The 12,812-nt window shown below is 39.2% G+C and overlaps 1 protein-coding gene across 6 annotated transcripts in view; it reads right to left on the bottom strand.

The window, feature by feature from the left end:
- Smap2 (small ArfGAP2) overlaps positions 1-12,812 on the bottom strand; it is a 52,188-nt gene that overhangs the window by 15,241 nt on the left and 24,135 nt on the right. For 4 of the 6 annotated variants that reach the window (XM_087215218.1, XM_004851051.4, XM_004851053.4 and 1 more), the window contains 4 exons: positions 6,738-6,871; positions 4,872-4,957; positions 3,721-3,799; positions 463-549 (listed from right to left, as the gene is read on the bottom strand). In XM_087215218.1, coding sequence (XP_087071344.1) covers positions 463-549; positions 3,721-3,799; positions 4,872-4,954 — 249 coding nt within the window. In that variant the 5' untranslated portion in view covers positions 4,955-4,957; positions 6,738-6,871. Of the gene's footprint in view, positions 1-462; positions 550-3,720; positions 3,800-4,871; positions 4,958-6,737; positions 6,872-12,388; positions 12,593-12,812 lie in introns of those variants that run through there. The other 2 variants (XM_004851052.4, XM_087215217.1) reach the window with 2 other exon arrangements.

Raw genomic sequence — 12,812 nt, forward strand, 5'->3', positions numbered from 1 at the left:
CCTAAGAGCCCAAGCTCTTAGAGTATCTACCACTACAGCCACAGTATATCCTATGGAAAAAGAAGTTAGTGTGGCCTGACATGGGGACCCCTCTTAACTGGAAAAAGAAAACAAGGCACAGGAGGCCTAATAAGAGACAGCCTAATGTGGGGGTAGCCTCTGCTCGGGAGGTGTCACACAGCCATCACATTCTGGCATGGAGGGTGCCTCTTGCTTAGATGGGACAGATGTAGTTCCCAAGTTCCCATTTAGTCCCAAAGAAAAGTGTTATAGAGCTCATTAGGCAGCTACAGGTGATGGGAAAGGAGCACAAATGGCCACAGGTGATCTAATCTAAATGTAGAACCTCGGCGCAATATGGTATCAAAGCCACCCACCCACCAGGTGCTCTCCTCCTCTCCCCTTCCACGCATATGAACACATCTAAGATCATCCACATCATGTAATTACTTTTCCACTTACCATTTTCACTTTCTCAAAAACAACAGGTTCCATTTTTTTCTCTGGAGCTGGCTCACTCCCTCTTTTCCACTTGTCATCTTTTTCTTTCTGAAATGATTTAATACAACAAGGAATCTCGTGAGTAATAGTTGAAGAAATGATAATTACAAATGTCTAAAAGGTACAAGTATCCCAAAAGTTCCTAATGACTCTGGTACAAGACTGTGACAACCTTGATTTCTTCCATATGAGCCTTGATTCTAGGCGAGGCATATTCCAAACATCTTAGGCAGCCATCCTCCAGGTCTGTCTAACCAACTTATGACTCCCGAAATTTGCAGTATAAGCTATCTACAGAGGCTAAAAAGTATGCTCCCCATTTTTCCCCCAAATTTAACTTGTTCATCCTTTGAGGGGTACTTGTCTCATCTTGGTAATCTGGTAAATAAATTCATGTTCATCTTACTCAGTTTATGTCCTTGTGATTTTATAAATTTAATCATAGACCCTCAATATTCATCTCTTTTTTAAAAAAAAATCAGAAAAAAATCCTTTTAAGATTCAAGATGAGAAAAACAAAAATTAAGGAAATAATGCAAGAAAGAATTAGGGAATTCTAAACAGGGATTATAATATCTTTTTAAAGGTGTCCTGAATGAGTTACCTGTATAAAACAAAAAAGCATTTCAAGAATAAAACATTAGAAAGTCTCTCTCAGTTTTTATTACTTTCAGAGGCAATTTCATAATGCTTCCACAGATTATAAGGTTATTGGTCACATTTTAATGTCCAATAAACATCTACTAAATGGAAAACAGAACCAAAAAGTAACCTTGAGGACTGGGGATGTAGCTCAATAGTAGAGCACTTGCCTATGAAGTATAAGGTCCTGTGTTCCACCCTCAGTACCAGAAGGGAAAAAAAGTAACCTTAAGAATTTTGGCTGGAGATTTATCTCAGTGGCACTGTGCCTGCCTTGCAAGCTCAAGGTCCTGAGTTCGATCCCAGGTACCACAAAAATTACTTAGGCCCAGGAGGCTGAGGGATCACCACAAGTTCACGGCCTGGACTAAACAGTGAGACACCCATCTCCAAAAATAGTAGGCACACAGCTGGCTCATGCCTGTAATCTCAGTACTTGGTAACCTGGGGCAAGAGGATTGCAAGTTCAAGCCCAGCCTGAGCAACTCACTGACTTAATGAGACCCTGTCTCAAAATAAAAATGAATTTTTAAAAAGGCCTAGGGTTTAACCCAGTACCACAAAATCAAATCAAATCAAACCAAACCAAACCAAACAAAAAAGGCACAGGAAAGAAAGCATAGCATGCATATGGAAAGATGTTCAGTCATGGTGACTGAAAATGCAATTTTAAATGCATTTTAGGTAGGAGAAAGATAATAACAGTGATAATACTTAATGTTAGTAGGTATGAAGTAAAGCTAGTATTCTTATACAATGCTGAAAGACTGTATACTGGCAAAAGTATGAAGAGAAATATTAACATCCTTTGACTTAAGATAATAGCATTTTAATGAATCTTAAGAAAATAATCTAAAATATGAAAATTATACATATCAAGATATTAATCTCAGAATTATTTAAGCTAAATAATCTTTATCCCATAGAAAGGGAATATTAAACTATGATGTACCTACTCAATAGGTCGTGATATAACAATAGTGTATAACGTGCTAAGTGGAATGGAAGCAGGAGACATTCTACATAACTAGATTTTCATTATGTCTCCAAAAAGTAACTATATATAAAAAAGGGAATGCATCATTATTAAAGACAGTGAGAGTCTGGATATTTTAATTTTCATATTTTCTGTAAAAATAGTTTTATAATCACAGCACATATAGTTTTGTCTTTTTCATACAGAGTGTGGCACTTTAATACAGAAGACTTTAAATTGAACTTGAAAATCGTATATCTATTAAAAAAGGATATTTGGGCTGGGGATGTAGCTCAGGGGTTGTGCCCAGGAAGCTTAAGGCTGTGGGTTTGATCTCTAGCAGCACCATGAAAACAAACAAACAAGCAAACAAAAAAGCATATTCTTTAACAAAGCCAGTTTTTTCTTTGAAATTTTCATTTGGCAAATATTAATTCTTGGCATAGAAATCTTCATATGAGTATAAGAAAATCTAAGTACATCAAATTAAAAAATGTTGATATAGTTTCCATTAAACAGGAAGGAGGTATTTCCTTACCAAGAGAAAAGGCTTGTTTTCGTGGGTATGGTACCCTAGCAATGTAACTATGAACACCCTAACGACTGCCTTCATGCAGCAAGTCTCCCCTCCTCCTCATCTTCTGGATTACCTCAGATATTCTTTTCTGACTCATCTGAATTTATATTTCAGGCACAATGAACAGAGCTTGACAGATAGACCATGGTTTCCTACAAATAAAAGGAAATGTGTGCATTCTGGCTCTAAACCCTTTTTGATAATGCCATTCAAACTGTAGCTGTACACTAGGTTATTTCTTTCTTGGAGCAGTTATCATAACTGCTCCAAGAAAGCAGTTTATTTTCTGGATGACTGTGAGTACTAGCCCTTCATATTCAGTTGGGGAGGAATTATTTTTCCCTAAGTACATGTAATACCTGGTACTTACTTGCCTGTGTTGAAATTCACCTATTGGTTAATGCCCATTTCACATAGCTTCTGCCCTATATTTCAGATCTTAACCATGCTTGGGATGGAATGTATTCTCTGCAACTGGCCGTCAGTTTCCCTCTGAAAGCCTTCTCAGGAACATGAATAGGTCCCCTTGGCAATTGGTCCACTGACACACTAGTCATTAGCAGGTAAATGTACAAGTATACATTGGTCAAACTGAAGGAAACCCTGCTGATTTAATTATGCCTGTTTCTGTTTACATTATTTACAGAAAAAGGTACATGTACATATATATCAATATATATGTACTATCAATATATATGTATACACACATATATAAACATTTACCATTTTGTTTGACCTATTATGCCCAACATGTTCATTTCAAGAAAAAATTTGGAACTGGGAATCACTCACATCTACACACAGATCAAGGCAAAGAACTCAATGGTAGTTTGCCCTGCCTATCCTCGAAGCAAAAGTTTATTCAAGGATATTGCATGGTCTTGTAACTTTTTCTACATTTGTATTATTTACTCAAAAGTGATCATTCTGGAGTATTTTTGTAGCAGTTCTTCAAATTCCTCCCTGGCCTGATTAATAAGCATATTACTTATTACGAATAAAACTTGAAAGATTTACAACCAACCCTAAAGGCATTGATGTCCAGACTTCGGTCCATGTATTTCTTCTTCTCATATTTATCTCGAATAAATCCCTCAACAGCTCTGCAAAAAGCTCATTAAGGATTAATCAAGTTTTCCAAAAGTAAGAATATAAAAGGTCAATTTGTATCTCATAAAGTACTTCTCTCTTCCTTCCTCCCTGCCTGGTTTCCCCACATGACTCCTGTCTCTTCCTATGCAGTTTCCTTGCCCAAAATCTTAAAATGTTTCTTTCAAGGTTACTGCAGAGAATCTTTCTTTCCTATAGTTTCCCTTTAGAGTTCTGACAGTAACAAGTAGGATCAACTTGCACACTGACATCAGAGGTATCGGTATCTGTTCTAGAATACAGGTAAAGCAGTCAGTTATCTATTTTAAAGCCCTTAGATCAACAGGACTCAAACAAAGGCACCTAAGTTCTCCTCAAAAATACAAACTCTTGTGCCTCACTGCCAGATTCTGATCAAGTGGGTCTTCTACAAGGCCCCAAAGCTGAATTTAGCAGGTTCAACTTTCATGTACCAAAAAGAAAAAAGGTGGTCTACAAACTACATTTTGAGAAGCAACATTTTTATGGGATTTGGTTTTCTGTCTAGGTGTTAGGGCAGGGGTGGCGGAGCTATGGCACTCATGCCACAGTGGGCTGTTTATATCGTTGAAAGCTCTAGAAGGCTCACCACTGTGTTAGGGGGATCCCCAGTTGAGGGGATGGAGGAAGAACATTACTGATAAACTGGTCAACAGTTAATTCTTTCACACAAGACATAAAAAGGTGATAAAAATGAATGGTAGTTTGCTAACTGCCTGGGTTCAACACAGCATAGTATACTATTCTTTTTATCAACACTAGTTTTTGAGTTCTAAAAATGAATGGAGATGTCACTTTACGGAAGAAGTCACAGTGAAATCTCTGTAGTCATAATTCCTAAGCCTTCCCTATGTGGCCCTATATAACAATTCCAACATCAGCAAGTGTACTTTTTCTGATGTCTTGGTTGCAGGAGAAAGGGAAACCCAGGCCATGGATTAATCCATACAGAGATGGCCTAGTTAGATCATAAGCCTTCAGTCTTGTCTAATTCTCCCCAAACATCAAAATACCACTTAGCCTTCTAAGTTGCTCCAGAAAAGATACGGGTCTATTTGAGGTCGCCGAAAAGTCTCAGGAAGATAGGCTTCATAGAGTCGGTTTGCCTTTCCATTTCCCATCTCTTGCATGCACTGTGATCAAAGAGAATGTAGAAACATGGAATGTCAGATTAGGAAAGAGAAATGTCTCATCCAGTTCTCCCATAATACAGCTGCAGAACCAATATTTAAACCTGTATTCTGGTTTCCAATCCATGACTCTCACTACCTTACTAGGAATTCCCAATCACTTGTCCCCACATCTGTCTCTCCTCACTCTAAGAGTTCCTTTTGTAGAAAGATTTGCCTGAAAAAAAAAAAAAAGATTTGCCTGCCAAGATACATTTAACTCAGTGGTAATTCAAGATTTCATTTGAAAGTCCAAGATACATAGGTACCAATCAAAATGTCTACTTGGCAGGCAATAATGGGTGCCATAATTCTAACTTTATAAAACTGTATTAATTAGCTCTGTTACTAATAAGTGTATTTCTCATTAGACTTTTGAAATAGATCCCTTCACATCTGTGAAGGACAAATCCCAAGAGCTTTTTTTTCTTTTGGTACCGGGGATCAAACTCAGGTCCTTGCGCTTGCGCAGCAGGTGGTGAAACTACTGAGCTAAATCCCCAGCCCCCCGAAGAGCTTTTTAATCTTCAAATTTCCAGATAACTCCATGGTTTGTAATTTCCTTCATAACATACAGTAAGTAATGCATAACTGAAAAATGCAACTCACCATTTTAGACCTTTTAATTATTAATACAGTCTGAACATTTCTAAAGCCATTTTCTGATTTGAAATAGCCTCTTACTTCTATCAGCAACTTTAGCAACTAGTTTTCTTTTTAGAGAAAAAAAATTACAGTTCTTCAGTGTAGGAAGGGAATAAAAGACAACAAAGTTATGTATCATAGTACAAGCCTTATGTCAGCTGGAATTAACATAAGTGTATTGCCTAGCTCACCAAGCTAGCAGCAAGCAAGATTCATATGTGCTTCAGGCCATCCTGGGCTACATATTGAGCTCAAGGCCAGCCTGAACTACACAGCAAGACCCTGTCTCAAAAAAAGAAAAAATAAGTCGGGGATTTAGCTCAGTGGTTCCACCGCCTGCCTCGCAAGTGCAAGGTCCCGAGTTCGATCCCCAGTACCAAAAAATAAAATTAAATTAAAAATTAAAAAATAAAAAATAGTACTATAAGTCTCTCATTTGTTTGCAGTGCTGGAGTTTGAACCCAGGACCTCATGCTAGGCAAACAAGTACTCTACCAATTAGCTAAATTCACAGCTGGGCAATTTTAAAATTTTTTTTAAGTGAATGTATCTAAAACTATAAATGCTAGATCTACAAATGCCAAGGGTCTTAGAAAATAATCCAGATACCTCTTAACCCCTTCATGGACCCATGGGATTCTGGAACATAGATTATTTGTGGAGTTTTTTGTTTGTTTGTTTGTTCAGTTGGTTGGTTGGTTTTTTTTGCAGTACTTACGACTGAACCTAGGGTCTCTACACAAAGCTACATCCCCAGCTGTTTTTTATTTCATTTTGAAACAGAGTCCCACTAAATTGCTGAGCTTCCCAGGCTGGGCTTAAACTTTCAGTACTTCTGCCTCAGGTTCCTGGAGTGCCAGAATTGCAGGCATGTGCCACCACACCCAGCTCTGTGTTTTAAAAGAAGTAAAATACAGGAAAAATAACCTGTGCCTTAAATAAAAAGATTAAAAATTTCTCTATTAAGGTACAAGAATTTGACATAAGTGTTTGACAACTAAATTTTCCTTTGTGCCCAGTTTGACTGAAATTCATCTGGAACTACTTTTAGGTACAGGATATATGGAAACAGCTGACCCTCCCTCAGCTATGTAAGTACCTGAATCTGTTCTTGAGTCCATTGGTCGAGGTTAACTGATTTTACCCTGGATATGTGCACCCCCAGATTCCTGTGGATTCCAGCACATCGAATGCAGATAAACACACCAATATTCCAGGAGGCCCATCGTGGCCCTGTGACGGTCAGGAACAGGACAATCAAGTATAAATTACAACATTCAAGAACCAAACTATAATATTTAGATTAGCAAGCAACATTCTGCTAGAACAAAAGTGAAAGAGTTTTTACTACAATGACCTTTTTATTAACTTTGTTCATTCTTCCACAAATCAAGTTTTTTTTAGTTTAAATTAAGGGTATAGTACAGTAGTTTTTAGTATATTCAGATAGCTGTGCAATGACCACCACTATCTAGTTCAGGAACATTTCCTCTTTCCCTCCCTCCTTTCCTTGGTTGCTTTGTTTTTACGGTTCTGGAAACTGAATCCAAGACTTCACGCTGAGCTACATCCCTAGCCCTTTTATTTTGAGACAAGGTCTCCCTAAATTGTCCAGGTTGGGCTCAAACTTGAGATTCTCCTGCCTCAGCCTCCCAGAGTGCTGGGATTACAGGCATGTGCCACCACATTTGGCTTTTTTTTTTTCTTTTGAGGTGAAGTATTGTTATGTTGCCTAGGCTGGTCTCAAACCCATGAGTTCCTAAGTTCAAGGATTCTCCTAACTCAGCTTCCTAAGTAGCTGGGACTATGGGCACATGGTATCATGTCTGGCCTAATTCGAGAACATTTTCAATCACCCCAAAGAAATCCCAAACCCATTAGCAGGTACTCCCATTATTTCTAGTCTTTACCTCCTGGCCCCTGGGAACCATGGATCTACTTTTGTCTCAATGGATTTGCCTAGAGACAATAGTATAAACAGAATTATATTATATGTTGACATTGGCTCAGGAGTAGTTTTTTACAGTGAAAGGTGAGTTTTTTGTTTGTTTGCTTGCTTGTTTTGAGACAGAGTCTCACTATGTACCCCAGGCTGGCCTCAAACTCATGGTGGTCTTCCTGCCTCAGCCTCGCAACATGGCTCACCCAATGAATGTTGAAATGTAGCTATTATACTCTGTTACACAGAGAAAGGAAAATCCAAGATAACGGTGCAAAGCCAAGTCACATTCCATTTAGCCTAGCACCCTTACATAAACAGTCTCCCTCCAAGAGCCTCTGGAACATGGTGGGCCTGGATCCTGTTTTCCTAATAGGAAAAAAGATAGAGACACAGCACGCTGGCCTAAAGCTCACCCTGAAATTAAAAACTGTGTTTGTCCTCTCCTCCCCTCCAGACCTATAAAATATGCATCCACATTAACTTAACAGGATCCTTTCCCCTTGGGCTGATATCCCTGCTTTACCCAACTGTAGAATGATCTAGATTCAAAATTGCCAAATAATGCAATTATTTAGATGCTTATTGGAAGAAAATAGAAATCTCATATATGAATTTTAATAAACTGTTACAGAATCTCCCACACCCTGACAACTTTGTTCACCCTAAAAATTACTCCGGAAAATTCTCAAACTCCTTTTCATAGATTTTACATGGAAAAAAAATGACTTAATGACACTTGCCAGACTTTCTAAAAAATCTGAAATAATTCCTTCGCCCTTATTCCACAGAAATTTATCACATAAAATAAGCATGATATAAAAATCAGAGGTTGCAATAAAGAGAGGAAAAGACACAAACTGATGCTTTATACAGACAAGCAAGACCTGGAATAAGGACTCAGTTCTGCAAACAGACAATTATTCAGTTAGCCCGCGGGATTTGACAGTCATTTTAATGTAGGAATATTAGATTACTGTGGCAAAAAAATTTTTTTGCTATGGCAAAATTTATTCTTAAAAATTTGAGTCCGTGATTATTATAAGAATGTAGTTTTTTGACAATGCATTCATTAACTGAAGCAATACTACAAATACAGAAGGCTTAACTCCTCCTTATAACCACCAGGTGGGGATCTCGGCCTGAAATTTTATCCCAATACCTTCTTCCTTCAATTATCTTGATAGGCCAATTCATCTTTTAAAAAGATCTTCAATCCCTTCAGAACCCCAGATGGATTTTCAATTAGTCTTCCTATAACTAATAAACATACAAAGATTCACTTATTTCTGGTGTTGGGTTATCATACAAATGCAAATTGAAAAGTCTGAACAAATGTGAATGAGATGTTTTACGCTGCTGTGTATCTATTTTTGTTAAGTCTTCAGAACTCCAATAAAACCTGTTATGTAAGATTTAAAATGGAATGCCTTTGTTCTAAATTCTAGAGTATTTCTATTAGTATTTATTCTTTTACATATTTTTTTTCTGGTACTGGGAATCAAACTCAGGACCTTATGCTTGCCAGGCAGGTGCAGCACCACTGAGCTATATCCACAGCCCTCTTTTAGTATTTATTCTAATGTATTTATTTGCTAACAAAGTCAGAGGCCAAAAATACTGACTAAAAGTTAGCTGTGGAATGTTAACATTATCTGCTCCCTGAGAACACAGTTTCCACTGTGTAAGGTACTGTGACAATCGTGGCCATTTCTCTAAATGCTTAAAGTCTTTTGCTCCTGAGGAATGTCAAGATAGAACCACGCTCTGGAGGCACTGACTGACAAAGCCTTAGTGCAAAAATAAAGGCAACTACATTGTCATGAAAAGCCAGAGGAGAGCCTCCTTGTTCCCCCACTGCAACAATAACCTAACTGACATCTTCCTATAACCTCTTCCCAGTCAAACAATGACACTTCTATCCACCAGATATATCAGTCAATAATAGTGTGATCCATAAAAGATTCTGAAATCGGAGAAGAGAAAAATACAAGAGACAAAAGTTAGTTATAACCAGGTGTGACTGTGTACACCTGTAATCCCAGCACTTGGGAGGCTGAGGCAGGCGGATGGCTACAAGTCTGAGGCCAGCTTGGGCTACACAGTGAGTTTAAGGCCAGCCCAAACTACATAGTGAGACCCTGTCTCAAAAAACAAAACAAAACAAAAAAGCCAGGGGTGGTGTTATTCATAGGCTGGGGGCTTTGGCTCAGTGGTAGAGTGCTTGCCTAGCATACGTGAGGCCTGGGTTTGATCCCTAGTACTAGGGAAAAAAAGTTATTTATATAGCAGAAAATATGGGGAATGGTGTAGTTATTAAAGGACAATCTTTGCAGCCAGAAAAAGACTTAGGTGTGAATGCAGCTCCACTAGTGATTACCCAGATGACTTGCAGAGAGATACTTCCCAAACCAGTTTCCTGATCCATAAAATGGGTATACTAACATTCTCCTCATAGCATCTAGAACATAGAGGGCTAATAATGAGAGCTAACACGTAAGAACACGATACAGAATTGAAGTTCCAAGAACCTATTTCCCATTCACCCTCACTGCTAAGAGCCAGTTAACTCTTTCAAGCATATGTACCAACACTATGCAACACTATAGAACGCTTCCTTTTAGATAGGAAAATGATCCTAAACTGTCAAAACTAAAAATCTGAATTATTAGAAAGGAATTTACCCTAGACACAATTTTTCCCTTATTTTAAAATAAATTTTATCGTGGATATTTAAAGTATATAACATGATGTTATAAGATGCATATACAGTAAAATGATTACTACTGTAGTGGAATGGACCCAATTTCTATTTTTTTTCGTTTTTTTGAGACAGGGTCTCACTATGTGGCCCAGGGTGGACTTGAACTCGTGGAATCCTCCTGCTTCAGCCTCCTGAGTGTGGACCCAACTTCAGTCTTCTAGAAACCATGGAATAGGGGCCAGGGATTTAGCTCAGTGGTTTCGCGGCCTGCTGCACAAGCGCATAGGACCCGAGTTCAATCCCCGGTACCAAAAAAAAAAAAAAAGAAAGAAACTATGCAATTTTAAGACATTTCTTTTATTTTCCTCAAAATAGTCTTTGAAAATGCACTATTTAAACCCCCACCTGTTCCCCTCCTCTGCTCCACACCCCATCCTGCCCTTGTGCCCACATGTGCCCCCCCACACACAGGAAGAAGGCCCAGAGCTGTCTGCCTAAAGGTGGGGCCCTTGGATTCTACAGCACCCAGTATTACTACCACAGGGCCAGCCTAGTTATATCTGGAATACTTGCAAAATAAACCAATTACTCACTACACATTCGTCATGGAAAATGAGAAAAAAAGATAACATTTAAAACTGTAAATGGAAAGAGATGCTGAGAGACAATATTCTAAACAGTGCTGAAAGCAAGAAGTATCGAGAATAAACTGGTAGTGGTTTGCATAACACAAAAAAAGGTCACAGGCTGGGGATGTAGTTCAGGGGTAGAGCACTTGCCTACTCATGTGTGAGGCACTACATTTGGTCCCAGCACTACTAAATAAATAAAATCAACTGTAGAAAGTACTCACCCAATATAGAGAAACCTGAGCTTACACATCTTGGTTGCATACATTTTGACAAGTCTCTCTAGGGATTATAGTCTCCATTTGTAAAACGGGGAACGTAAATAACGTCTAATTTAAACTCAACTTCTGGACAGCATCACGTATCAAGTTACTGCTGCCCTCCAGGAAACCTCCCTTGCTGCTAAAACTTCCCCTCCACCAGAGCAGCCAGGGCTAGAAGGATTCCAGGCTTGAGAACTCAGAAGAGAGAGAACTACAGTCACAGATCTATTGCTTCCAGCTACCAAGATAATAATTATGGTATTGATCAGCTTGCTGATCTCTCATCTATACAGTTCAGATAAAGTTTGGGGAAAATCATAAATAAATTTATGGCTACCTATAATTTGACTTGCCAGTACTATGGAGTTATTGAAAAGTACTTACCTATTGAAGAATAGGTAAGGTGAGGGAGGAGAAAGAAAAATCTTTTCCATCTTCCACCCAACCTGTAGTACCCTGGAACATTCCAGAATTTATCTATTTCTTCCTAGACCTTTTTGTCTCTTCCCATGTAAACTTTCAATCTCTTGGCATTATTTATTGAATACCTAGGTCCCAACTACTCTTCTTATGTATATAGGGGATACACAGGCAGAGAAATGAGATTTCTTGGTTAAAAAAAAAAAAGCGTACAGACTAAGTAGGTCTCCAGACTCTCATCAGAATCTTTCCAAAACAAATCTGTACAGATCAGACCTCTGAACATAAACCCTCCATGTGGTCTCACACACAGAAGTAAAATGTAAAGTGGTGTGAATTTTCTGAATAGCATATTTCAAACTGAGCTCTCAACCTCTTGCCAAAAAATCTGCTCTTCCTCCATTTGTCTCCATGTTTATCAACTACACCCTCATCAATTTCACTTACACCAGTCAGAAATTTATACATCATCTTTGAAACCTCTCTCTCCTTCAAGCCCCACATCACCAAAACCAAAATATCTGCCAAACCAACATTTCTCTCCACCTGTATCACTATTGCTCTGATCTAAAGTCACCAAAATCGTCTGAACCAGTGTAATTCAGATAGAAAAAAAAAAAGAGGGAAGCCTGCCTGCCCTTCTCCCTTCGCCCTGAGAGGCAGAAGGGGGCATGATCTGACTGACAGCTGTCATGCCCATCTCACTTCCCGAGGGTGGGCCTGGAGCAACCGGCCCCAGGGTCTTCCCACCGCCTGTAGGGTTGCATTGGTGACTGTCTTCCAGGTTGCACTTACAGGAGCTGAGCTCCGCCGACAGCTGTGACATCCCTCCCCCACTCTGGGCCTCTCTGGGTGCTGCTGCTATCTTTCCATGGAGCAGCCAGAAAACCTGTGTCCAACAGGGCAAAGATCAAAGAGGGACTGGGCCCCACTGCTGATACTGCCAAGCCCCAATGGGCCGTGATTAATGTGGCCAGCCCTCCTCGACACTCCTCAAGGGCAGCTGCAATCATAACTTTAGCCCTATTACTGAGGAAATGAGGGAGCTATCAATCAAGCAGCAGCTTGTCCTGAAGTTCAGTGAGCTGGCACCATGACAGCGGAGGCTGCCCTAGACGCCCCAGTGTTCAACAAGACTACAGCAGGCTTGAGACAGGGTTCTGTCCTAGATGACTCGGCCCTGCTGCCTTCCCTGATGACTCCATCCTCTCTATCCTTA

This window comes from Heterocephalus glaber, unplaced genomic scaffold (assembly GCF_053883595.1).
Source record: "Heterocephalus glaber isolate CG9 unplaced genomic scaffold, H.glaber_assembly_v1.0 deba00001452, whole genome shotgun sequence".
Classification (NCBI taxonomy): Eukaryota; Metazoa; Chordata; class Mammalia; order Rodentia; family Bathyergidae; genus Heterocephalus; species Heterocephalus glaber.